Raw genomic sequence first — 26,147 nt, 5'->3', positions numbered from 1 at the left:
ATAATGAATACATTATCAAGGTTGAACATACTTATTGTCCATTTATTATCTCCAGGTAGTGGAGTGCATCAGAAAATATTGAATCTTTCCTTACAATTTTTGACACCCTCTTTAGCCCAAAACCTAGGGTGTGCATGGGGTTGTAATCTTTGCGGGGGTGTAATACCACAGTAGGTTGAAAGACGTGGGTGTTAAACATATGGTATTGGTATGTTTTAGACTATTGTTTAGCTGGGATGTGTTAAGCAAAGCATCTCTATAATCAAGTACTAAAAAATCAGTATGCCCTTAAACAGTATTCTGTATCCAAGAAGTTTTGCAACAATTTTACGTATTTTTTCAAAACTTCTTTCTGACACTCTACAAGAGTTAATGTTCGTCTGTCATACCGTTACAGAGCTTCGCTTTTATGGATGTTGTCAACCTTGTTTTATTTTTCTGACTTAAAACCAGCCTTTGCTGATCTACAGGGGGTGTAGATTAAAGGACCACTATATTAAGGCGGATAGTTCTCTTAAATTTGCCAGATTCCTAAGTAAACCCTACTGTTTGCTTCTGTCTGCATGTCTATTTGTCACTTAAGAAACCTAGTAACCTTATATTTTAGATCTTCTAGATTGATTGTTATTAATAAATTTTAAGTCTTTATTGAATATTATAGACAGCTTTCCGCGGATATTAAAATGAACAAATAAAAAGTTAAAACCAGTTTTGTTAGCCCTGATGGGCAAAATGCTCGAACTAACAAAACAGGTATTCATTTATGAATTTTGTTCTAATATTCGTGAAAAATTGTTTTCAATAAGATGCAATGTATAATTTTTAATCATGGTTACGAACTGGTTCTAATCCAGCGGATATTAATCGGTTTCGAAGCCATAATGGAAAAAAATATTAGCACAACTAATATTAGTTTCATAAGCATATATAAATTTCTAATTTCTAACATATTGTGATATTTTATAATTATAAATCACAATAAAATATTTTTTTAACAATTTTATTTGATATGAGTCTCTGTAGATATTAAAATATTAACTAAAATAAACCAATTTGTCTAACACATACACTTACACACATACACTCACACACACACACAAATACACACCGACACCCACACACACACAAACAATCTTCAAGAGATATTAGAAGAGTTTAAACAAAACTACATCTAACAAAATAATATAGTTATTTTTTAATATGTTAGGTTTTTTCATTATGATCTTATAATATAAAATAAAAAGTTTATTTATCTGTCCCTTAAAATCTCACTAACTATTTTCTAATTGAGTCACCAAGCGAGTTAAGCTTTACATGTGTCTAGGACAATATTTTAGATATGTTTGTTTGTTAATGTAAGATGACCCATGAGGCTAGGGGCAGGGCTGCTAGTTCAGTGTAATCATAAGAAGGCTTACAAACATGAAATACTTTATACTCGACTATTGGCTTTGCCGCTTTCATCAAGGGAAAAAGTCAAGGGTTTTTTTCTTTCTTTTTGGAAGGTGTATGTCCCATACCCTAACAAAATACTTTGACAACATCGTAGAACCCTGAAGAGTAGAGCCTAATCGGTTCATCGGTTATTGAAATCTTAAGCTAAAGATAGACAGTTAGACGGACAGACATCGCTCTACTTTGTATTATAGACATTGCTTAGTTATTCCGCGGCGCAAAAAAATACGCGAATAACTTTAAAGTATTATAAATTGACGAAGACCATCTCTTTTTTAGGGGTTTTCTTTCCAACTCCTCCTCTCATCTTCCTCATTTTATGACGTCAAAGGAATCAAAAGTGTCACAAAAGTAATGCAGTTTGGCCATCGTCTTATAAATGGCTATGTGCAAAAAACATGAACCATAAAAAGTTATAAAAATCTGTTTTTATATCAAATTTTTTTTTTTTTTACAAATATTAGCAGTATTGTAAGAAAATCTAATTTTCTCGTTATTAGTTTCCACGCCAGGTAGAAAATAAAATATTTTAATAACAATTTACAATAAAATATGTATGTATATAACCTCAACTCAATGATAATAAAGAGAGAAATTATAGATTTTATAATATTAAATTTTATATGATGCAAATAATATTGCTCTTCGGGAGTTGATATCTGTATGTTTTCCTACAAAATGCCCGTTGAGAACTTTTAATCCCCCTCCGTTATTTTCTAAATAAATAAATATAATGGTAGGTACGATAGTTTTTTTTTTGTCTGTGCATAATCTCTGCGGGGAGACCTAGCCTGGCGGGTATACACAGTAGCCTCTAACCTAACCTGACCTAAAGTAAACATAAAATAAGCCCTTCTCCTTCATTTCAAATTGATAAAATATATGTGGAGGAGGGGTATTAATGTTCAACAAGGTTATAGTGTGAAAGCATTGGTATTTGCTTTAATGTAATGAAATAATACGTACTATCTCAAATTCAACAGTAAGGTTCATATTTTATCAACGTATACCAACAACGAAATTAATTCGAATAAAATCCTGCAACATATCCTGCTTGTTGGTTATTTCTTATATCTAATATATTATTATGTATGTCATAATATAACGCCAAAAAGTTTTTAGTAGCAAGGCAACCCTATATGTGTTTGTGCAGTCTGTCTTACGCTTGTCTAATCTGCAGAGTTTACACGTCAATGAAAAAAAGAATTGTAGAACAAATATAAAAATAAGTAGAGATAATCTGAATAAAGAATAAAGTACCAGCAGTTTTGTGAAAAGGAATTCTAAGAGCCAAATACCTTTTACGAAAGGCCTTACTTTGATTCCCATTAATATTCATTTGTTTACTAAATGGGGTTGTCAATTCTTAACTTACTTGATGGTGCTCTAATTTATTTGCCAACTTTAAGAAAATTGTCCTTGTTGGTTACTGCAAGCAGGCATAAACAATGATTTCTGCTGCTGCTATGACAGATGCGCTACGCAAACAGTTAGAGTTGGGATACTGATTGGGCCAAATGCAAATTTAGGACTTCCAGACGTAGATCGTGAAGAGTGGGTTGTCTCAAGGGTGTTTGACCGAATAATCCTTCACGTCATTGAGAAAGATTTGATTCAGAGATACACCAAAACAAGATCTTGTGGAGCATCCCGTCATATAAACTATCCAGGCTAGAAGTACAGATTTTTTTTAAAAAACCAAACACCAACAATAACAAAATATATATATTTATCAAACTTAACAACTAACATATATATATCATATAATAGTACAATAATGAGATTCTTATAAATAAAGCACAATAACATAGAATAAAAAAAACAGTTAACTTAAAGGTAAGAAGTAAAGCTTAATATGGCCTTTAAATGATTCTAATGGACGATTTTTAACAAATGGTAAAATAAAAACATAGTTGCAATTATAGGAAAACAGGTGTTTTATCTCAAAGGGCCTTGTTGAGCATAGGAAACTCCCCTTATATACAAATATATCTAAAGTGTTCTACATGGCATACTATGGTTTTTAGAGACAAGTTCTTATCCAGTGGCGGGCTGTGAAACATTACTTTAGTCCTGTCTTTTCCCCCCTGTGCACCGTAATCAATAAAGGCCTCTATGTGGAAGGGGAGGGGGGGGGGGTGAATAGGTCCCCCCATCACTTTTAAATCTAGTTTTTAAATGAAAAGTGAAAAATAAATATTTGTGTGTTCTCTTAATTTTCTTGGTGCGATTTCTCTTGGAAGGGTGGTGTTACTCTCCCCCAAAATAGCAGTAAAACTGCCCAGGACCTCTGAAAATCTACACTATAGAGGAGAACCATATCGGTTCAGAGGTTAGTGAAATACACAGACAAACAGACATAGATCCTGTTACTTAAAATATTTAAATATTATTTAAAATAAGGACTAAGCACCAATTTAAATTTGAGCAAAGGTGAAATTTAATGTTTTTGATTAAATAAAATGCCATCTTTTTACAGAAAGTTAAATAAATAAATGCCTTGATAAATGTACTGACTTTTTGAGCAAGATTGTGACTAGATCTGTTTAAATCCCTATCAAGAAGCTGATTATAGTGCCTATAAAAAAGTCATACAATACATACAACCCATGATAGGCCAATACACAGAATAGATTACCAATAGCAGGCCAGTATACATTTTAATTGACCAATGGTAGGCCAGTATGACGTAATTTTTTACAGGCACCATAAAAAGCTTCCCCAATTAAAATTTTGCATTAATGATTATTATTTGACTATATGGCAAGCGTTTCTATTAATAATAACAAATACCAATCCCAGATAAATTGAAGTTTGGTGGTTTTACCTCAAATTACATCTGGACCACAAACCAAATTTTCTAAGTAAAGAATTTATTTTCGTTTTTTTTCATATTTAGATTAGATTAAGAAAGGTTAGAAGAGCTCTTTAGCGATAGAGTCATGAAGATTTAATCCCATGGCAGGGATTTGAAATAAGTTATTTTTTATAAAAATATGACAATAGGGGAGGTTTTGGTGGTCAAGAAATAAGTGTGAGGAAAATCACCTAAAGTAATACGTAGCTACAATATTTTTAACAATCTTCAGTTAATAAAATTTGAACTCAGGTTGTGTTTGTTGTAGAGAATCAATCATATATTCCACATCAACTTTAATTCCGTCCATAAATTCAGTTAACAGTGAACCAAAAAATGATTCAGGTCCCTGAAAAAATAATAAAAATATAAAATGAACATAAATAACTGATATTTTTAATGTTTGCTATAAGTCAAGCAACTCAAATAGTCTAGCCTTCAGCTATTCCTTTTATATTTGTTTAGCCTATATTTATTATATAACATAAATTTGTAAGTTTATTTATGTTCGCTACGATCTTGGATAGGCTAGAAATTCCAGTTTATTTCAGTGTTTTTTTGCCATGTTCGGGGGTTTATACCGCACAATGCACCTACCCATTGAAAAATACCCCCCGCCCCCTATTTTATTTTCTTTTGAAATTTAAAAAAGGATTGTGAATGGGTTACTCCCCTTCCACAATTGAGATATAACACCTGGAGGTTATGGGCTCTAATTTAAACTGTTTGTGTCGTGTCGGTTCTAAAGAAAGCTTTTATTAGTCTGTATATAGGGTATTATGGGTAGTATGTATTGTATGACGTCATTTTTATAGGCACTATAAAGAGCTTCATTCTGAAGATGTAAAGTTTGTATACCTGATTAGATCTACCAGTGATGACAGAATCAGCCTGCAAGTCAGGTAGGTTGGCCATCACAGTCCAGAATATCAACTTTCCAAAATACTTAAACAAAACATTAATTCAAATTTTAGCTAAAAAAGGCATAATCAAAAATGCAATTTGTTCTTTATAAAATGAAAATTAGGTCACAGTTATTTTTACAATTTAATCCAGGTTCAACATTAACAGCTTAGCCAACAAACTGCAGAAGGAGTTTTAAAACTTTGAGGGGCAAAATCATTTGCAGTTTATTTTCCCAGTCTTTCGATCTATCTCCCCTCTCTCTTTCTCTCTATCTCTCCAATGTCATCGGAAAATTTGGTGCTTTTACCAAAAGTGCCGGGAAAGCTTAGATTACCCAGCTCCCTTATTTCAAAACTAAATTGGAAATCAAAGTAATTTGTTTTGATTGTCTGTCAGGTTCGGTTAGGCTAAATTAAGTACTATATAGCCCAGTAGGGCTTACTTCCCCACAGAGGCTAAGCATAGGAAAAAAAATAACCCCCTTATTATAAATTTATCAAAAAATAATGAGGGAGAGGATAACCGTGCTCAACAGACACTTTGTGTGCATTTTTGAAAACAGTACAAGTGTCGAACTATGACGTCAGAAAAAATTAACAATTAACCAATAAGAAGCCAGTATTCACAATGGTAAAATATATAGCGGCCTCTCATTGGTTAATTGTTAATTTTTTCTGACGTCATAGTTCGACACTTGTACTGTTTTCGGATTTTTTATTAGGAGTTTACATACATTTAATGTGTTGATAGCTACGATCTGTAGAATGCCTTGGGGTTTGAAAATTCTGTTCCAGGCGGCCGCAGGATCTGCTTGTACCAGCTTACCAGGTATACCAAGAGTTCTAAATATTTATTTCTAATAAAACAATCAACTATGCCTTCATTGTTATACACTAACAAGCAGCTTCAACACAATTTTTTTTTCAAAATTCGTAATTCATTTTTACGAAATTCGTAATATTTTTCCTAAACAAAATTTTAAATTTTTTTGTAGTTCTTTAAAAAAATTAGCGGAGTTAATTTTAAAACCACCGCAAAAACAGTAACTATATTTCATGTAGAGTAGAGCCCAATCGGTTCAGGGGTTACCGAGATCTTTAAAGCTTTAGACAGACAGACATTGTTCTACTTTGCATTATAAATAAATGTAAAAAAATGTATGATATAACCTGTCAATATCATTATCCTGTCTCTTCTTTTCATCTCCAGTGGAAATGGTACCAAAGAAAGTAGGCAGAATCCACAAAATTTGGGCACCAAGAGCCTATTAAATAATAGTCAATTAAAAAAAATGGTGCTAATCCAGAATAAAATAATTATTTGTCGCATCGTATTATAGATAGCTTTTTGCGGATATAAAAATGAAAATCTATAAGATTAAGGCACAGGCTAACAAAAGTGGTATTACTCATTAATATTTCTTTTCATATTCGTAGAAAATTGTATATAATACTATATTTATTTACTAGGGATGAGAATCGTTTCTAATCCAGTGGATATTAATCAGTTTCAAAACTTTAATAAATCGAATAAAAGCTATTTATCACATCGTATTACAGACAGCGTTTTGCGAATTATTAATCAAAACATTAAAGATTAGCTCCAGTTTTGTTAACCTAATAATTAGTAATACACTTCCTATATAGGCATACATACAACGAGACAAAGTGAGTTATGGAGTGGATGCGCTGAATAAAATATAAACTTACAAATCCAAAGCTGAGATAAAGATTTCTGGTTGATGTGTTTGGATTGGTAAAGAAATTCCATAATCCAACAGGGCTCAGCTGAAATGAAACAATTATGACAACTTCCATAAGTAGCGGAGCTCAAAAAAAGGATGAAAGGAGTTTAAAATGTTTATAGCATAACTGGGAGACCAACGGACCAAATAAATTATATACTTGATGTTTTTGTTAGAGAGTATTTATTTAGAAAGAAAAACTAAGCAATCTATCTTAACTATGCGGACTGACTGACGTACTGACGTTCAAAATGTATAATAGAGACAACATTGTGACCGACGGACCATGTAAGTTATAAAGTAATTGCTCAATAGTCGTCTAATAAATAGTTTTGAGAAATTAACGTTTCCCAAACGCGACAGAAATACGGATAGACAGACAGACTGACAAACGGATTTTGAAATGATAAATTAGCTTCTCTACTAAAAAATGTAAAGTCTTGCTTCCTCAAATTAGACTTAGTTATTTTTTACGGATATTGAACTTAATTGAAAAGTATTCATTTTCGTTACACGCCCTTTTTTAGAAAAAAAATATTATGAATGGGCCCAAAGTGAAATAGACCCAATTTTGTTTGGTTATTAGAATTTTTAAAGTTTTGATGAATTTAACTAATATGAATTAATTTAATAGATTAAATTTTAATGAAGTACATATTTTCTCTAGGCAAATTTACATATTAAGATTAAGAGCTATCGAGTTATAAAACTAAAACTAAAATAAAAAAAATAAAATCATTATGCTTTTAAAATAAATCTTAAAATATATGATAGAAAAATTAGCGATATTATTAATTTTGTAGCTAATAATGCCTTGTAATAAAGAAGTAATAGCAAACTATCGCAGCAAAAACATTTAAGGGGTCAATAGAGTAAAAAAGTTCGTCAAGACTTATATTCCTGAAGCTAATTAGAAACTGTCGGACAAACGACCTTACAAACACTAATTGTAAGGTAGATATAAGATTAGTGAATATATCCAAAGAGAGAGGGGACAATGAATTGTTAATTACACTAGTCGCTAAAGTTTTATAATAACGTTTTCTTATTCGTTGACTGAACAACTTTGGGAACTTCAGCAAATTTTGATTGGTTGTTTCATTAAGTTGAGAGTTCAAACGTTTCAACCACTAATTTTAATTTAATTTTGTGTATCATCATTGGGGATGTACAGTACATCAATTTATCGGCCATTGACTTATCCCTTTAGATCCTTGGATTATATCAATAAATTTTTTAACTAAGCTAACCTCAGATATTGAATTTAAATTGAGTCTTTCTATTTTAGCATCTGTGCTCAGTTTGGCTGGTACAAATGGTGTTGTTATACTTGTTATAACATCCTAAATATAATATAATTATTAACATTTCAACTACTATAAGCCCATTCCATCTTAGGGAGGGAGGGGATATTGAACTGTAATTGTTACTGGTACCCAAAGTTTTACAACTTCGATATCTTTAACGTTGTCTCTATAACTTTATTGGTAAGTTCCAAACTTGTTGTGTCTATAATCTGCAGAAGAGGTAATTTATTCATTAAGGGTGTATATAATTTTATTGACATTGCATTGTCTTATTGCTGAAAAACCCTGATCTTATGTACTTGGTTTAGAAAAACCAGAAAAAAAGCTATTGACAATTCGAAATAGTCCAATGAATTAAGATGGAAAATAAAATCAGTCCATCAATTAAATTATTAATATGTTAATATAATTGTATATATCATGTTTCGTAACTCGATTGGTGGAGTGTCCAAAGATCGGGAGTAGTTGTATGATCTTATGGTTAATAAATTATTTGATTTGATTTGACACTTTTAAAGAAATAAATAATTTTTATATATAAAAAGAAGTGATTTTACAAAATCAGGGATGATTCTATCCAGCTATATAAACATAAAAAATCCATGAATATTTTTATAAATGAATAGTTATTTCTTTCATCGTATTATAAACGGCTTTCCGCGGATATAGAATGTACAATTATAAGATTAAAACTAGTTTTTTGAGCCCCGCAGTGCCGTAGAAAACTGGATATAATACGATGCTAGACATAGTTTTTTTCTTATGGATGAGAACCGGTTCCTATCCACCGGATTCGAATGAATACGAGAAACAAAATTACCTGCAATGTTGTAGCCTCACCGTCCCACATAACTGAATGGGCCACCACCCAGAATGAATTGATCGCTAACCACTACAAAAAATAAATAAATAATAAATAGAATTATTTAAGATTAAATTGTAAAGGTAAGGTTGACCTTTGTCTTTTTTTTAAAGAGTCACTAGAAGCCTCTAGGGGCGTAGCCGCTTGTGTATATTAAATGTAAAAAAAAGCTACTATACTCTGTCTGTTCATTTATATTTTCTATTAGTTCTTTGCAAGCATATATAGTACTTTTTGTTTATACCCTTGCAGTAGAAATCTTGATTTTAGATTAGTCTACTAGCTAATATATCTAACATCGCTTTGTATTCAAGGGGGTAAAGAAAGGGTAGTAAAATAGCCTAAAACCACCCAACGACTTAAACCTAAAAATTGAAATAAAAATTTATAGACCTATTTAAAGCTTTTTCAAAATACAGAATCGGTTCAGTAGTTTCCGAGATCTTTATCTTCAGACAAAAAATCTTAATCCTTATAATAAAGTAACATGATGTCTCGGTGTTTGTTTGTGTGTTTGTACCGAAGGATCTCGCTTACCGCTAAACCGATCGGGTTCTCCTTAATAGGGTGGCTTCTCATAAGTCCCGGGAAGGTTTATAACTATTTTGGGGGAGGGTACCACCACCCTATCAGGAGAAATCGCCCCTAGAAAAAAATTACCCCTCCCGAAAAAGAGACTTGAACGAAACATAAACCAATTATTTCTGCAATTAGATATTTTAAATTAAAAAAAAACATTCAAAGTGCCACTAAAGGCCTCTAGGGGCGTAGCCGCTAGTACTTTATATAATAGAATATAGAAGTCTTACCGCAATGCTGTCTCTGATAACAAAATAAGCAATGTCTCCATTAGATTTTAATTTGTTGAAGTTTGCTGCAAAATCAATTCCATGGTAGGGCGGTAACAGCGGGAAATATCGCCCTGTGCCTGAAAAATATATTTCAATTACTTTCATTTCAAAATATGTATAATGACTAGTGGTTTCAAATTAGCTTTTTAGTTGAATAGTGGAAGGGTTAATTGGGTTATATGATTATAGAGTTGCTACCTAACTGTTACAGGAATCATCACATCTGGTTTGAAATTGAATTGGTAATAATCAGTACGGAGCAAACCTAATTGTAAAACAGCTTTGCTTTTCAAAAGGTTACTGATGATATCACAAATAAAGTTAAACAAGGATGACAACATCCATAAGTAGCGAAGCACAAACAATTAAATAAGAATTTAGATATTAGTTGTCAAAAGCATGTATATTAGAAAAAAAATCACGAAACCTTTTCAACATTTGTTATTATTTTCTTAATATTTATATTTCAGTACTATGACTAACAGACTGACAGTCAAAGTAAATTACATACTGGAACTCAAAACAATGGGAAATTTAATTTATATATTTTTAACTACAAAAATTTTAAAAACGGACCATAAACACCAAAGATATGAGGAAAAATGTGAAAAATATAAAAATAGCCAAAAACCTGCAAAAAGGCAGTCTGACCGCCATAGATGTTTTCTTGAAACAACAGAAATTTAATTTTGATATCTATAACTGAAAATCTTTGGAAATCGGGCCATAAACACCAAAAGTATGGAGAAAAATGTGAAAAATACAAAAATAGCCTAAAACCTGCTTAAAGGCAGTCTGACCGTCATAGTTGTTTTCTTGAAACAACAGGAAATTTAATTTTGATACTATAACTGAAAAATTTTGGAAATCGGACCATAAACACAAAAGATATGGAGAAAAATGTGAAAAATACAAAAATAGCCTAAAACCTGCTAAAAAGCGGTCCTACCGCCATTGATGTTTTATAGTTAATTGTGCTCCTTAATAATGGGAATGTTGTCAAAAAATTTCAGCCTTTTATCTTTTACAGGAGCCGAGAAAATCACGTTTCCCCCAAACTAAGACGGACAGACGGACAGACGGACATACGGACAGACGGACATACGGACAGACGGACATTTCAAATTATAGAGTAGCTTCGCTACTAAAAATAGAGGGGAAATGACCCTGTACCGATTTTGTAATGAGTCTTTAAAATCAGCTAACAGCTTCGGAAATAGAAACACGGCCAAGTCCCAAAAAAATTGCTAGAACTTGAAGCAGGTAGTTGTCTTGATTATACATCTATACTTATAGTCCATTAGGATATTTCATTTCATCTTATCTATTTGACTATCTTTCTATATAAGGCTCACGCAGGGATCTTAAGGGATAGGACAATAGAGGATTAATCAATTTACCCAATAAATATGATAGATTAAATCATAATAAACCCAGAACCACTTCATTATGCAATCTAAATTTTCCTGGATATTTTGTCTACGGTAGTCTATAAGTGTACAGCTTTACAGTACATTGTTTCTATTTGTTAAAGCAACACGTATGATAAAAGAAAAAGATTCTTTTTAAAGTAAAATGCTTATAATTCAATCAAAATCTATATTTTTGTATTTTTTACCGATCCACTACATTATGCAAATCAAAAGAAAATCAATGGGAAAACGTTTGTTTTGCCCTTTTCTCCACTTTTAAAAAATAATTCTGATAAAATAACAATTTTTAAAGGGATTTATTCATTAATTATAATGAAAAACAGTTTAAGTTAGATTTTAATGATTTTTCTAAATAATAAATAATTGAAAAAAAGAAATTCTATCCCTATCACTTTGAGGACAGTTGCCGACCCCCAGTCTTATGGTTGAAGCTAAATACATGTTTAAAATAAAAATTAGCCTTAAAAGTATACACAAAATTTTTTTGATGTGTTAAAAAAAATCCATTTTAAAATCTTGATTTTTAGGATGATGGCCTTTAAGATGCTCTTACTGGTGGTGATTGTGAGCTAAATGTTATCATAGTGCATGCCCATGAAGACAACTTATATATTGAACTATGGTCCAATTTTTGTAGTCATAGCAGCCTCCAGCCAAGCAATATTAAAAAAGAAAAAATTGCAATTTTAATTACTAAAATTCATAAAGTAAATAATGTAGTTTTTAGATAATGGTTATATTTCATGTCGAGAGGCTCCACTGGAGGCTGCTATGACTACAAAAAATGGTACATAGGTTAATAGACAAGTTGTTGTAATGGTCATGTACTTAGATAACATTTAGCTCACCTTCACCACCAGTAAGAGCATCTTAAAGGCCATAATCCTCAAAATCAAGATTTTCAAATGGATTTTTTAACACATCAAAAAACATTTTTGTATACTTTTCAGGGTAATTTTTATCTTTAACATGTATTTAGCTTCATCCATAAGACTAGGGGTCAGCAGCTGTCCTTCTGAAGTGATAGGGATAGAATTTCTTTTTTTCAATTATTTCTTATTTAGAAAAATCATTAAAATCTAACTTAAACTGTTTTTCATGATAATTAATGAATAAATCCCTTAAAAAATTGTTATTTTATCAGAATTATTTTTTTAAAAGTGGAGAAAAGGGCAAAACAAACGTTTTCCCATTGATTTTCTTTTGATTTGCATAATAAAGTGGATCGGTAAAAAATACAAAAATATAGATTTTGATTGAAATATAAGCATTTTACTTTAAAAAGAATCTTTTTCTTTTATCATACGTGTTGCTTTAACAAATAGAAACAATGTACTGTAAAGCTGTCACTTATGGACTACCGTATACAAAATATCCAGGAAAATTTAGATTGCATAATGAAGTGGTTCAGGGTTTAAGAATAATTGGTCGAAATGTTTAGACACTTTTACTTTGTACAACAAAATTCAATATTGCCCTTTTTTATTAAGAATTGAAAAACGAGTTTATAATATTTTTAGTTAATCTTTCCTGCCTCCCTGGGCGCAAGCAATACCTAATGAAGGTCAGCTGCCACCAATGAGTCAAATCTGAATCTATACGTTGTCCAAATGTGTATTAGATTGTTTCTTTTCGCATTATTTGTTTACTCTATGAAAAAATGTCCAAAAAGATAGTAATCCTTCTATTCTATGATAGATAAAGATTTTTTGGGAATAATTTACAAAAATTTAACTTTCGCTTTTCTCGGAAACTAATAGATGTAAGTATGTCCTAAAAAAGTAGCCTGTATTTAACCAGTTTTGAAACAAATTTACCTACAGTTTTGAAAAGACTTGTACATTCATATTCTGCTTATTCAGTTGTAACACTCTGCATGTATTAATATTCGTTTGTCCTACCATTTCAGAGCTTAGCTTTTATGTAAGTTGTAATCCATGTTTGACCTTCAGAACACTCTATAAACTAACTCTAAACATGCGAAACTCAACATGTATGATTGTATGTACTCGATAACCTGTACATTTTATGGTGTTCTTATAAAGGATCTAATAACTAAGGATACAAGTGCTCTCTATTAAATGAATGTTCTGCATATTTTTATTTTTATTTTGTTAACTTTTTAACATGTTTCCATAGAATTAGAAATTCTTTTTTAATTATTGTCAATAAACATGTTTCTTTTTTTCCTCAATAAATCCGTAAATTGAAATATTTTACCAACATTAGTTGCTGAAAATTAGGAAAATAAACTATTTTTTTATTAAATTGTTCTCTATGCCAAACCCCTGCGAGGCAAACTACTACCCAAAATAACCTATTGTGACCTGATCTAATGTAACTAACAAACAAAAAAAGAAATGCCCCCAATAATTTTAAAAAGGGGAGGGGGAATAGTCAATGTTCGACAAGCTAATTTGGGGTAAATTGCCAAATGATTTTCTATATTTTATAAATATACATTAGTTTTGTTTTCTGAAGATGTTATCTTATGAAGTATAAGGTCACCTAACTAATAATGAATATAAAATGTGGTATGACCACTTTCTCCACTTGTATGTTTATAGACACAGTCACATACATACATATTAAGACAAAGATTTGGGGTATAGTTCTTTCCACGACATCCCTCCATAAGGAGCGATTCTTCGTATTTTTAAAATGGCTTTTTATAGGTTATTTTAGGTTAGGTTAGGTTATATTGTGTTAGGTGATTGCCCCACAGGGTTAGGTAATTGGCCCCGCAGGGTTAGAGCCCCCCGCAGGGGCTAGAAATAGGAGAAAAGCAACTGTGAAAAATACGAAGAATCGCTCCTTATGGAGAGATGTCGTGGAAAGGACTATACCCAAGATTTGGATTTGTAGTGAACTAACTTTTTAATAGATCAGTTTGTCAGTCATTCCGTCTAATATGATGTTCTCTATTCAGTTCTCGTTTTTTATTTGCAACTTACTGTGCACGCACCATAACAATAAATACTCAGCCCTAGAATTCAAAAGTGCATTTGATTAAGCAAAACTGCAACATAAAAAAAAACTCGTATTAAAAGATACAACAACATACTTTTTGAAGGACACACATGTATATATATATATAAAAATTACAGCGAGTCTTGAATTAAATTTGAACAAACTTGTTTGCTAATGAATTTGTCCAGGTTTCAGACATACTGATAACACAGTCTCTTATTACAATTACTCTCTTTCATCTTATTAATGGAAAATAACCATTTATTTACTTGGGAATAGAAAATTTAGTAAAAAAAGATGCTTTGTTTTGGTTAGTATTAGTTTTAGGATTTTATTTGGTAATCTTTCCAAAAAATGCACCTTTTAGATCAAGCCTTTTCTAATCCATTGCAAAACCCTTATATCCCTTACCAGATGAAATATTAGGGTTGAATAACTTGTTATCTAATGCACAATCTTGATAGATAGAGCAATTATATGCAGGAGTGAATTTAGCAATCACCATGCACACTTCAAAGCTGTGTTTAGTGCCCTAGGAAAATTTGGATAGGTGTTCCCGCCTCTGGCCTACCTATTCTATTGACGTCATAGTAGAGGGCAAGAGAAAGGGAAGGGAAAAAGAAACACCCTAGAAAAGAGATAGGGTATAAGGTATTTTCTGACGTCAATAGAATAGGTAGGCCAAAAGCAGTGACATCTATCCCCATTTTGCTATGGCACTATAGACAACTACTAATAAATCGGCTATTGATTCAACACACCACAAAACTTATTTCAGTAAAAAAAAAATTTGAATTGTCGATAACCCCTATAATTATAGAAAACTCTATTCGAAACCAACGGTTTCGCTGCCCAGAGACACTTCAGAAAGAGGGTAGGAGGTAGGTCAACCCTCCACTTTTTTTAGGGTTGGGAATAGTATCTTTTTCAGAGGCAACTTATCTTGGAAAGGTAAAAGTCCTTTCTCCTAAAATAGTAATAAACCTACCCTGGGCCTATACAAAGCTTTACTGCAAAGAAGATTCATATAGTTTGGGCAGTTACTGAGATCTTAAGCTACAGACACAAATACAGACATACATCCTATTACTTTTATACATTGATTTAATGAGTTATAGAAATAGTTTTAGTTGTGCGGCTACTCAACTGCTAATCATCCTTATTTATCTTTTAAGAATAAGAACCTTGCTCAGATTATGATAAAGATAGCAAGTCCAAATATTTACAAAGATAATAACTACTAAAAGGATCATATAAAAGCTGATATGCCCTTTGAAATTGCAAATTACATGTGAATATTAAAATATTTACTGTATTTTTAATCAAGTATGTATACTAGATCTTTTCATGAAAATACCCTTTTTCGAATTTCAATCTTCTGCTAACCTAAAAAGTTACTTTAGGGGCCTAGAAATATATGTACAAAATTTCAGCTCTCTATCTCTTCTAGTGACCTAGCGCCAGGCATGTAAAATATTAACAGATAACGGTAGCACGGCGGTTTTAACAATATCTCAGTAATGTGCAGGTTTTCAGCTCTTCTGCATATTTCAATTTAAACACATAAGGCCAAAGATATTTTATCCAAAAAATCTTTTGTCAAAGTCTACTCTAGACCTAGCGCCAGTCAGTTTTCTAAAATCATGCATTTTATACCTGTGAAAAATGAAATCGCCAGCGCTAGGTGTAGAGTAGACTTTGACAAAAGATTTTAGGGATATCATATCTTAGGCCTTATGTGTTTAAGTTGAAATATGCAGAACACCTAAATTCACCTTCCAAGCCATTCTCTAAGCATTTTAATTTTTTTTTGAAATAACGGGATTTCAAAACTGCCTTTTGAAAAGGCCTAAAAAATATCTTTTTTTGTCCCTTTTTCACTGTATATAGTTACAACTTATTAAGATATTATTCTCAGTTAAAAAAAAATTGGCGCTTCCAGCACCAAAACCGGCAAAAACAGGCAGTTAAACTTCTGAACCCCTACTTAACCCCCTGACAGACCCCCCCTCTATCTCGGCTCCTGTTACAGATAGAGACATAAAACTTTTTTCTGGTTGTTCATGTGTATTTTTAGAGAATTACTTTTTCTAGTCATAGCGGTCGGACCGCTCCTTATCCGCTTTTTAGCGTCCAGCCGCTAAATATTAAAACAGCTGTAGAGCGGCCAATTTTAAAGCTAAGAAAACCAAATTTTATGACAAACTATTATTTTTTATAATAAAAAAATACCTTTTTTGACCATCGCCAAAAACGACAAATAACGGAAACCGCCAATTTTGGCGGTAAAACAGCCAATTTTAAAGCTAAGAAAACCAAATTTTATGACAAACTATTATTTTTTAAAATAAAAAAATAACTTTTTTGACCATTGCCGAAAAACGACAAATAATGGAAACCGCCAATTTTTGCGGTAAAACGGCGGTTGGCGGCGCTAAATAATATTTTTATCTGTTTATAGTTACTACTTATTAAGATATTATTCTCAGTTTTAAAAAATTGGCGCTTCCAGCACCCAAACCGGCAAAAACAGGCAGTTAAACTTCTGTATCCCTACTTAACCCCATAACAGACCCCCCTCTATCTCGGCTCCGTGGCCAATTTTAAAGCTAGGAAAACCAAATTTTATGACGAGCAATTATTTTTCATAACAAAAAAATGCTTTTTCTGACCATCGCCAAAAAAACGACAAATAACGGAAACCGCCAATTTTGGCGGTAAAATAACGGTTGGCGGCGCCAATTAATATCTTTATCTGTTTATGATCACAATAAAAGACTACATACAAAAATTGGCTGATTAAGAGCTGGAAAGGGTCAAGACAGTTAATTGTTTAAACTAATGTAATAGATTTTTATTTTAGTCAGATGCCAGACGCAGACAATTAAAAAAAAATAACATTTAGAAATATTATCAATTTGTCTACAAAGGGTTAACAACAAAATCAAAATATACAAATCTAATTATTAAAAACATCAAGATGATCTTCTCTATAAATTTTATTTGTAAAGCATTGATATTTTTATCAAATAAGATGACAATGATGACAACATTAATAAGTGATTAAATACAGACAAAAAATAGGATGACAACATCCATAAAGACAAAGCTCTAAAATCAGAAGTAAGGACAACTCTCTTGTAATTACTTTTGTAATATTTAATCAACCTTGGTAAAAAATAAGATGAAAATTAGGTGTTCAGGTATGATCCAGCAGGATATAATCCTCCTAGTCTTCAAATAACTTTGAATGGCTCCAGTGTATTTATTTTTTTACTCATAGACTTTAAATTGTAAAATTAAGCTTATCTTACATGCCTACATGACATATGAAATTTTTTTTTAAATCAGCTGTTGTTTCCAGCTGACCGCAGCCAGTGGCGGCAGTCCATGTAAGCTTCAAATCAATTAAATTTTTTGATAAATATATATTAATTCTTGAGTAATAATAAACTTCCGTGAATAGTAAGGCCATGACTGTTTGGCCACTCCTTGACCGATTTTTAACTGATTTTTTATTTCCTACCTGTAGTTTTGCCGTTTTTAAGCTGCCAGTAGCGGAATTCTAAAACAGCTCTAGACCAGCCAATTTTTGTATGTAGTCTTTATTGTGATCATAAACAGATAAAACTAGCGCCGCCAACCGCCGTTTTTATCGCTGAAATTGGCGGTTTCCGTTATTTGTCGTTTTTTGGCAATGGTCAGAAAAAGCATCTTTTTTGTTATGAAAAAAAATTGCTCGTCATAAAATTTGGTTTTCCTAGCTTTAAAATTAGCCGCTCTACAGCTTTTTTAATATTTAGCGGCTGGCTGCTAAAAAGCGGATAAGGAGCAGTCTGACTGCTATGACTAGAAAAAGTAATTTTCTCTAAAAATACACATAACCAACAGAAAAAAGTTTTACGTCTCTATCTGTAACAGGAGCCGAGATAGAGGGGGGTCTGTTATGGGGTTATGTAGGGATACAGAAGTTTAACTGCCTGTTTTTGCCGGTTTGGGTGCTGGAAGTGCCAATTTTTTAAAACTGAGAATAATATCTTAATAAGTAGTAACTATAAACAGATAAAAATATTTTTTAGCGCCGCCAACCGCCGTTTTACCGCAAAAATTGGTGGTTTCCGTTATTTGTCGTTTTTCGGCAATGGTCAAAAAAGGTATTTTTTTATTTTAAAAAATAATAGTTTGTCATAAAATTTGGTTTTCTTAGCTTTAAAATTGGCTGTTTTACCGCCAAAATTGGCGCTTTCCATTATTTGTCGTTTTTGGCGATGGTCAAAAAAGGTATTTTTTTATTATAAAAAATAATAGTTTGTCATAAAATTTGGTTTTCTTAGCTTTAAAATTGGCCGCTCTACAGCTGTTTTAATATTTAGCGACTGGACGCTAAAAAGCGGATAAGGAGCGGTCTGACCGCTATGACTAGAAAAAGTAATTCTCTAAAAATACACATGAACAACCAGAAAAAAGATTTACGTCTCTATCTGTAACAGAAGCTGAGATAGAGGGGGGGTCTGTCAGGGGGTTAAGTAGGGGTTCAGAAGTTTAACTGCCTGTTTTTGCCTGTTTTGGTGCTGGAAGCGCCAATTTTTTTTTAACTGAGAATAATATCTTATTAAGTTGTAACTATATACAGTGAAAAAAGGGACAAAAAAAGATATTTTTTAGGCCTTTTCAAAAGGCAGTTTTGAAATCCCGTTATTTCAAAAAAAAAATTAAAATGCTTAGAGAATGGCTTGGAAGGTGAATTTAGGTGTTCTGCATATTTTAACTTAAACACATAAGGCCTAAGATATGATATCCCAAAAATCTTTTGTCAAAGTCTACTCTACACCTAGCGCTGGCGATTTCATTTTTCACAGGTATAAAATGCATGATTTTAGAAAACTGACTGGCGCTAGGTCTAGAGTAGACTTTGACAAAAGATTTTTTGGATATCATATCTTTGGCTTTATGTGTTTAAATTGAAATATGCAGAAGAGCTGAAAACCTGCACATTACTGAGATATTGTTAAAACCGCCGTGCTACCGTTATCTGTTGATATTTTACATGCCTGGCGCTAGGTCGCCAGTAGAGATAGAGAGCTGAAATTTTCTACATATATTTCTAGGCCCCTATAGTAACTTTTTAGGTTAGCAGAAGATTGAAATTCTAAAAAGGGTATTTTCATGAAAAGATCTAATGTATACCATCAGTAAAAATCCAATCAGAGCATTAAATGTAAAAATTTAGATTTTTAGTTTATGTCATAAGCAAAAAAGTTTACCATCATAGAAAATATCATAAAGATAGACACACATACATCCTACTACTTTGTTGGATATTCATCCAATTACTGCATAAAAAAATAATAATTTTCAAATACTTTTAGCAAAAAATTTTTAAATTTGATGAAAACTCGACATGATAATCTAAATTTTAAAAAAATGGTTACCAAATTCAGATTGACTTTGAAGAAAAGACTTTTTCTGTTTGTAAGGAAATTTTTTTTGTAGAGTTACAGTATTTCACGAAAGAGTAAAGTTCTTTAAGCACTTCTTCGTCTGCTATCAAATTGATTTCTGCACTTTTGTGACGACTTGACTGTGTTAATATCTCCGACGCTATTGGTTAATATTAAAAACCCAATTAGAAGTCAGCTCAGAGTCCCCATCCCGTGAACAAACAGTTATTTAACCCTTGCTCCCTCTATTCTTTTACTTTTATCATTCAATAATTGATGATTGGACTTAAAATTTTTCCCAAGTTATATTACCATCCACGTATATTCTACATCCATTTTGTTTGCACTATCAGAACTAGTTATAAAAAAAATTAAGGACACGGTGACGCAAAATATTCTAGCTTTTTCTTGATTTGTCGAGATCAGTCAGGAGAACAGGTAAGATAAGATGAAATTAGAACTAAAACAGTCAGACAAACTAACGGGTGACAGATACCCAAATGTCCAAGAATATATGCAAGTTTAAAAAGTACAATGACATATAACCTTCATACTAAAACTTAGAAATTGATTAAAATAAAACTGTTTGTATTGAACATTAAGTAATTGGACGTTTTTTGGTAGCAACCGATAAAACCTAAAATTACCGAATCTACAATGTACAAAGTTGGACTCTTAATTTGTTTGTCAGTAACCTTATGTATTCACAAGGAATGCATAGAAATTATTGAAAAGGAAATAGATATACAGATAAAATGTAAGATAATGACACAAAAATGATAACAATGTCCTAATAATAAAATGAAAGGTACAACAAAAGTGTAGATGTTGCATTGTCATACAGAATACGTAAAAATAACTAAAGAAAATCCCCAAATATTTTTTATTGCATTTTTGGCTTTTGAAGCCTATACGACAGACAGACCACAAGACATGTGTATAGACTTGTTGCGCATATGTCATATGGATCTTCACTTTAAAATTTTCAATCTATATTTAAGGCGGTATTGATTGGGGGTATTTGTTTTGTTTGTATTACAGAGTCAAGGGTGGCGCCTTTCAAATATTCATGTGTAATGCACCTATTTAGCTTAATAGATAGTAGCGAGGCTACTGTATAATACCAAATGTATAATCTACCGCAAGATAAGTTTTGCCCCAAGAATGTCCAAGCTTTTTATTTTTAGTGGATAAATTCTTGGTAAGGGTGCTATTGAACATGCACGTGAAGCGTTACAAAAACATAAAAACTTATTTAGGGGTTGTTCAACCCTTTATCTTATAGGTACATATCTTATGTACACTAATATTGGGATAAGCATGCATCTGTGTTTGATTTAATCCCCCAAACCTAGGAAGAGAGGGGACACTGGAATTTACATTAAATTAATACCTTGAAGTTTTATACCTACGGTACATGAATTGCTAAGACACATCTGAATAAAATGATAAAACTACAAATTTATATGTTATAGACGTTGATATTTTATTTTCTGTGTTCGCTACTGGATGTGTGTTAAAAATGTATTTTTTTGACCAAGATATTATTTGCTTACTTTGCTTTGTCGATTATGGTTATTAAATTTCTTGTTATTTACTTATTTATGGCAGTCTATTCTAATGAGGTTTGAAATATTTATACATTTGTATCACTGCAACGGATATATTTTAACTTGGATCTTAAACCAAATTTTCATGTTCTCAAATAAAAATAATACTTACAGCGTGCTAAAATATCAAATTCCCCCTTCAATTCCCTTTAAAACATCTCTTCACCTCCTACTGGATGAACAAACTGACCAATAAAAAAGTTCCAAGTAAGAAATCTAAATTGGCAAAAAATATTTTCCACTGTCATAATATCTACGTATAGTCTACATTTATTATGGCGGCACTGCAATGAAATGCATTCTGGCAAATGACTTTATTTTTTGTAATACATCTTATAAAATTAGAAATACGCTAATATACAATTCATCTTAGTTTTATACTAGTTTTATGTAGCAAGCCATTCTGGACACGTACATCCATAAATAGCCAAGCGTGTGTCTTCTACAGTATTATAGGCGAACAGACTAGGGATCTAAAAGGATAATACAATGGCCGATGATACACAAAATTACCCCTTCTGATGATTAAAATTAGTGGTTGAAACGCTAGGACACTCAACTTAATGAAATAAACAATCAAGCATCAAGATGATTAATATTTTAACAGTTTTATATGAGCACACTTTTGGGGTGAACTGAAATTAGTTTCCGAATGTGAACACATTTTCCTAGGTGTTTCCCAATCCTATCTCAATATTTGCTACTAGCTAAAAAACCTTCAAACTTCCAACAAAAAAAAATCAAAATTTGAAAAATCAAAACTTTGAATGTATAATGTATAAATCGTTAATACATTCAAATTTTGATTTTTTTAAAGTTTGAAGGCTTTTTAGCTAGTAGCAAATATTGAGATAGGATTGGGAAACACCTAGGAAAATGTGTTCACATTCGGAAACTAATTTCAGTTCATCACTTTTGGTGGTATGAACTTCGTATGTACAATAGATTTATTGCACTAGATAGTCAGTCACACAAAAATCCGTACAACTTGAAATGGAATTTTTAGCAGACTAATATTTTAGTTTATATTTAGTCAACTATGATGTATCCTATGAAACAAGCGATGAATTTTTTTCTTGTGTAAGAAATATGTAAAATTTCTAAGTAATAATATAGTCTAATTGTTCATACAATGGTTTTCTGTTGGCCCATTGGGAAATTGGAGATCTAGACTTTCTATATTTATTGTTTGTACAATTTCTATCCATAACTAACTATACCTATAGAACTCAGGAATACAGGGTTGTGACAATGTATGGTAAAAGTGACTTAATCACAGAAATCCTATCTCCCTCATTTTAAAATAAATTGAAAATTATGATTGGGGAGGGGGGAGGTTAAGTAGTTGTTCGGTTGTTTTTTTAATTACTTTAGGACAGGTTAGGTTTGGTTGTATTGGGTTCTTGAAAGCCACGCCGGGTGGCTAGGTCGCAATTTGACATAATAATTATGAGATAAAATACAGTCATGGCTGACTGTTATCTATATGATTATACTAGAGTTGGCTCGATATAATTATCTCCCTATTGGCTAGTTTTCTATATGCATATCTATTTCTCAATAAATCTATTTTCCTCACACGGCATTACTATCTAAAAGAAAGTAAATATTTAATAATTTAAATGATTTTAAAAAGATTTTTTAAATTATATTTTTTCTTTACATTACCATCACCAAAGGGTTAATGATGATGATTACAATTTTAGTTTAATATTTGAACACACAAAGTGTTGCCACAATCGAATTCTTTTAAAACAGAGTTTTCTTTAATTTATTATATTATAAATTTAAATTTTCTTCTTTATGATAAGAAATTAAATACATTAATATAAGGTAAATAGCAACATGAAATTAAAAAAAGGAATTTATTTTTAATAAAGTAAAATAATGGGTCTTATCGTTCTGGGCAATGAGAGTTTATTATGGATTATTGGAGCACTATGAGTTTTAAACAAATATTCTTTGGAAAACTTGAGCTCGTTTATAGACATTTATTTCCTATAAAGATCTGACATGGATCTTGAAGCAATTAAGCAGGCCGTTTTGTACATGTTAAAAATTGGAAGATTTCATTAAATAAAAGTTATCGCAAATATACTTAGTAAATGACTAAAATAAAGACATTTAATAACTACAAGATAATTGTTAAAATAGAACATCCTTATGTCCCTGTTAAGAAACACATTAAATATGTATAGAAATTAAGATAAAATCTGATATGTCCTTCAAAGTTGCAGTACACATATTTCTAAAGGTGTTCATTCAAATCCGCGCTCATGTGTAACATAAACAAATCACCAGAGCCGCAAATTATTACTACAGTGTTCATTTGCTATTGTGTATTTTTGCAAATAAAGCGACCACATTCCGAAAGTGATGATATTATCATTTCTATAATTAAAGCTGGGATCTTAAGGGATAAGACAATGGACAATATATTGATGTAGCTTCTGAAGCTGATTGCAATAAACACAATTAACCATTCTTCACATTAAAACTATTGATTAAAATATTTAAACTTATGATTTGTATAGATTAATAAATGTCTTTAACTAAGCGACTGAGAAAAATAGGTATTTCTTGAATGGATTCAAGGCATAGTATAAAAGTTTCTTATTTAGACTGCGGTATGACCCTTAATTTCAAAGTTAATTTTTGGATTTAGAAAATTTTATATTTCAAGTTTGACTGGTTGGTTAAAAACAGAAATATAATGATAGGAAAAAATGTTTAATAAAACGTTTATTTAGTTTAAGTGGCGCTAACATTCTAGGGGTTGATCACATGCATGTAGAGTAGAGGATTGATCAAATCCTCTATTTAAACATGATATAATTGACCTATAGACCTTAAACCTTAAATGCTTATTCCTGTAACAATTATGTATAATCTGGAAATCATGGCAATATACATATTTATAGTTTAATATATGTATAATTTATTTTTGTAAGTTGGTACGTCAATTTTAATTCTTAGCATTTCGCATGCCACATTCTTTAGTTATTTATTAATTTGATTTGTTACTCTACAAGGATTATAGGGTTAATCCTTGAGGGATAGGACAACGGACTATTATTTGATTTCCAATGATGTGCAATTATCCTTTTATGTTAGAATTCACATATTGATTGTAAATTTTGACACTGCTAGCTTAACCAACAAATCAAGTTAATGAAAGAACTAATCAAATAAAGTGTTTATAACACTTTTGATGCTAGTATAATTTACAGTCCAAAGTCTTTTTCCTCCCTGGGACAAATGCACTTTTTCAAAGTCAATAAATTAAATACTCAAATGCAAATATGTTAAAATCCAAACTGGAACCCGTCAAACGCCCTTGTTGTATTTCAGCCGAAGGCAAATTTTAAATCCATCAAAGTACTTTGATAACAGTTTTTAACCCTAGGAAAATATTTGTTGAATTAAAAAAATACCTCGAAGCTATTTATTCCCGTATCTATTCTTTAATTAGGGTTTCACCTTTTGGATTGAATATGCAAATATTAAGGAATTTCTTAGCTTTAACAGAAAATAAATCAACTCTAACTATATCTTTTAATTGTAGTATAAGTTAAAGACTAGCTTTGCTCTGATCTTAATAATTAGTCTAAATAGACAGCTAAAATGGATAATGGCCAAAAGGGGTAGCTGTCAATAAAGTATAAGCTGTGGGCTTAGGTAAAACAATGCAAAGCTAGACAACTTCAGTTGGTTTTAGAATTTAGCTTAGCTAGGTTCGCTCCCCTGTAGCTGTAGGTTTGAGTCCCTAGGTGTGGACACCACAGTTACATTATACCAACCCAGAATCATAAGTAATATATACATATATCCAGTTATTATTGAATCTACTATATTATTAATAAAGTGTTGATCAACATTAAACAAGGTGACATTAGTTATTTGTAGAAGTAGCAAATCTGCTCTATAATTCAGAAAGATCTGTCCTACGTCTATACTACAATTTTGGCGCAGTCTTGTACTTTTCATAGGTTGAATTGTATAGAACCTTCGCTGCCTATTTTTATCTACAATTTTCTAATTTCCTAAATTGCCAATCTCATTTTGAACTTTTTGACTTCTTATTTTTATGATGGCTGAGAAGGGGAATATTAATATGGAGGTTGAGGAGCTCAGGGCGGCCATGGATAAGTTCATGGCAGATGTAACAGCCAAATTAACTGAAATTAACGCATCCAAAACTGAAGTGGCGAATTTAGTTTCGGCACAGGTTAAGGAACAAAAAGATGCTCTGTCCAATGATGTTGATGTTAAATTAACTGGGGTAACAACGGATATTAAGGAGCTTAGGAAAGTGGCTAAGGACCTGCCCAAGGATGGGAATCTGGACTCTTATATTAAGGACAGGATTGAACATGTTCAAGTATTGGAAACCATGGATTTGGCGGGTGGAAGTATGGACGATACATTGGATATTAGCTATGGAGAGCATGTTTCAACCTCTCACTTAATAGAGGGGGCGGGTAGAATGGACAAGTCCAAAATAACGGCACCTGGCGAGTTAAAAAATAGTATGTTTGACTTTTGGGGCCCCGACAACAATACAAATTGGGTGAATTGTTATGAGAAACATTTTTCGAATTTTGAACAAGCATTGATCGCTGAAATCCCTGTCATCCCTGACAGATACACTTATTTTGAAAGTTTGAGTATTTCTCTTAATAGGAGTACTAGGGAGGGGGGTGCGATCGAT

At 31.7% G+C, this 26,147-nt stretch overlaps 1 protein-coding gene across 1 annotated transcript in view; it reads right to left on the bottom strand.

Annotated features, from left to right (window-relative positions):
• Positions 1-3,165: 3,165 nt before the first annotated feature.
• Positions 3,166-26,147, bottom strand: part of LOC145326168 (uncharacterized) — a 40,224-nt gene continuing 17,242 nt past the window's right edge. The window contains exons 4-11 of the mRNA XM_080169313.1: positions 9,941-10,059; positions 9,090-9,161; positions 8,213-8,305; positions 6,928-7,005; positions 6,388-6,482; positions 5,952-6,060; positions 5,171-5,257; positions 3,166-4,661 (exon numbers count right to left, since the gene is read on the bottom strand). Coding sequence (XP_080025439.1) covers positions 4,545-4,661; positions 5,171-5,257; positions 5,952-6,060; positions 6,388-6,482; positions 6,928-7,005; positions 8,213-8,305; positions 9,090-9,161; positions 9,941-10,059 — 770 coding nt within the window. The 3' untranslated portion in view covers positions 3,166-4,544. The remainder of the gene's footprint in view (positions 4,662-5,170; positions 5,258-5,951; positions 6,061-6,387; positions 6,483-6,927; positions 7,006-8,212; positions 8,306-9,089; positions 9,162-9,940; positions 10,060-26,147) is intronic.

The sequence above is a fragment of the Acartia tonsa genome, chromosome 8 (genome assembly GCF_053477335.1).
Source record: "Acartia tonsa isolate MP-2025a chromosome 8, ASM5347733v1, whole genome shotgun sequence".
NCBI classification, from domain to species: domain Eukaryota; kingdom Metazoa; phylum Arthropoda; class Copepoda; order Calanoida; family Acartiidae; genus Acartia; species Acartia tonsa.
Note: the sequence above shows the minus strand (reverse complement) of the source record. Positions and strands in the feature narration are given on the sequence as shown.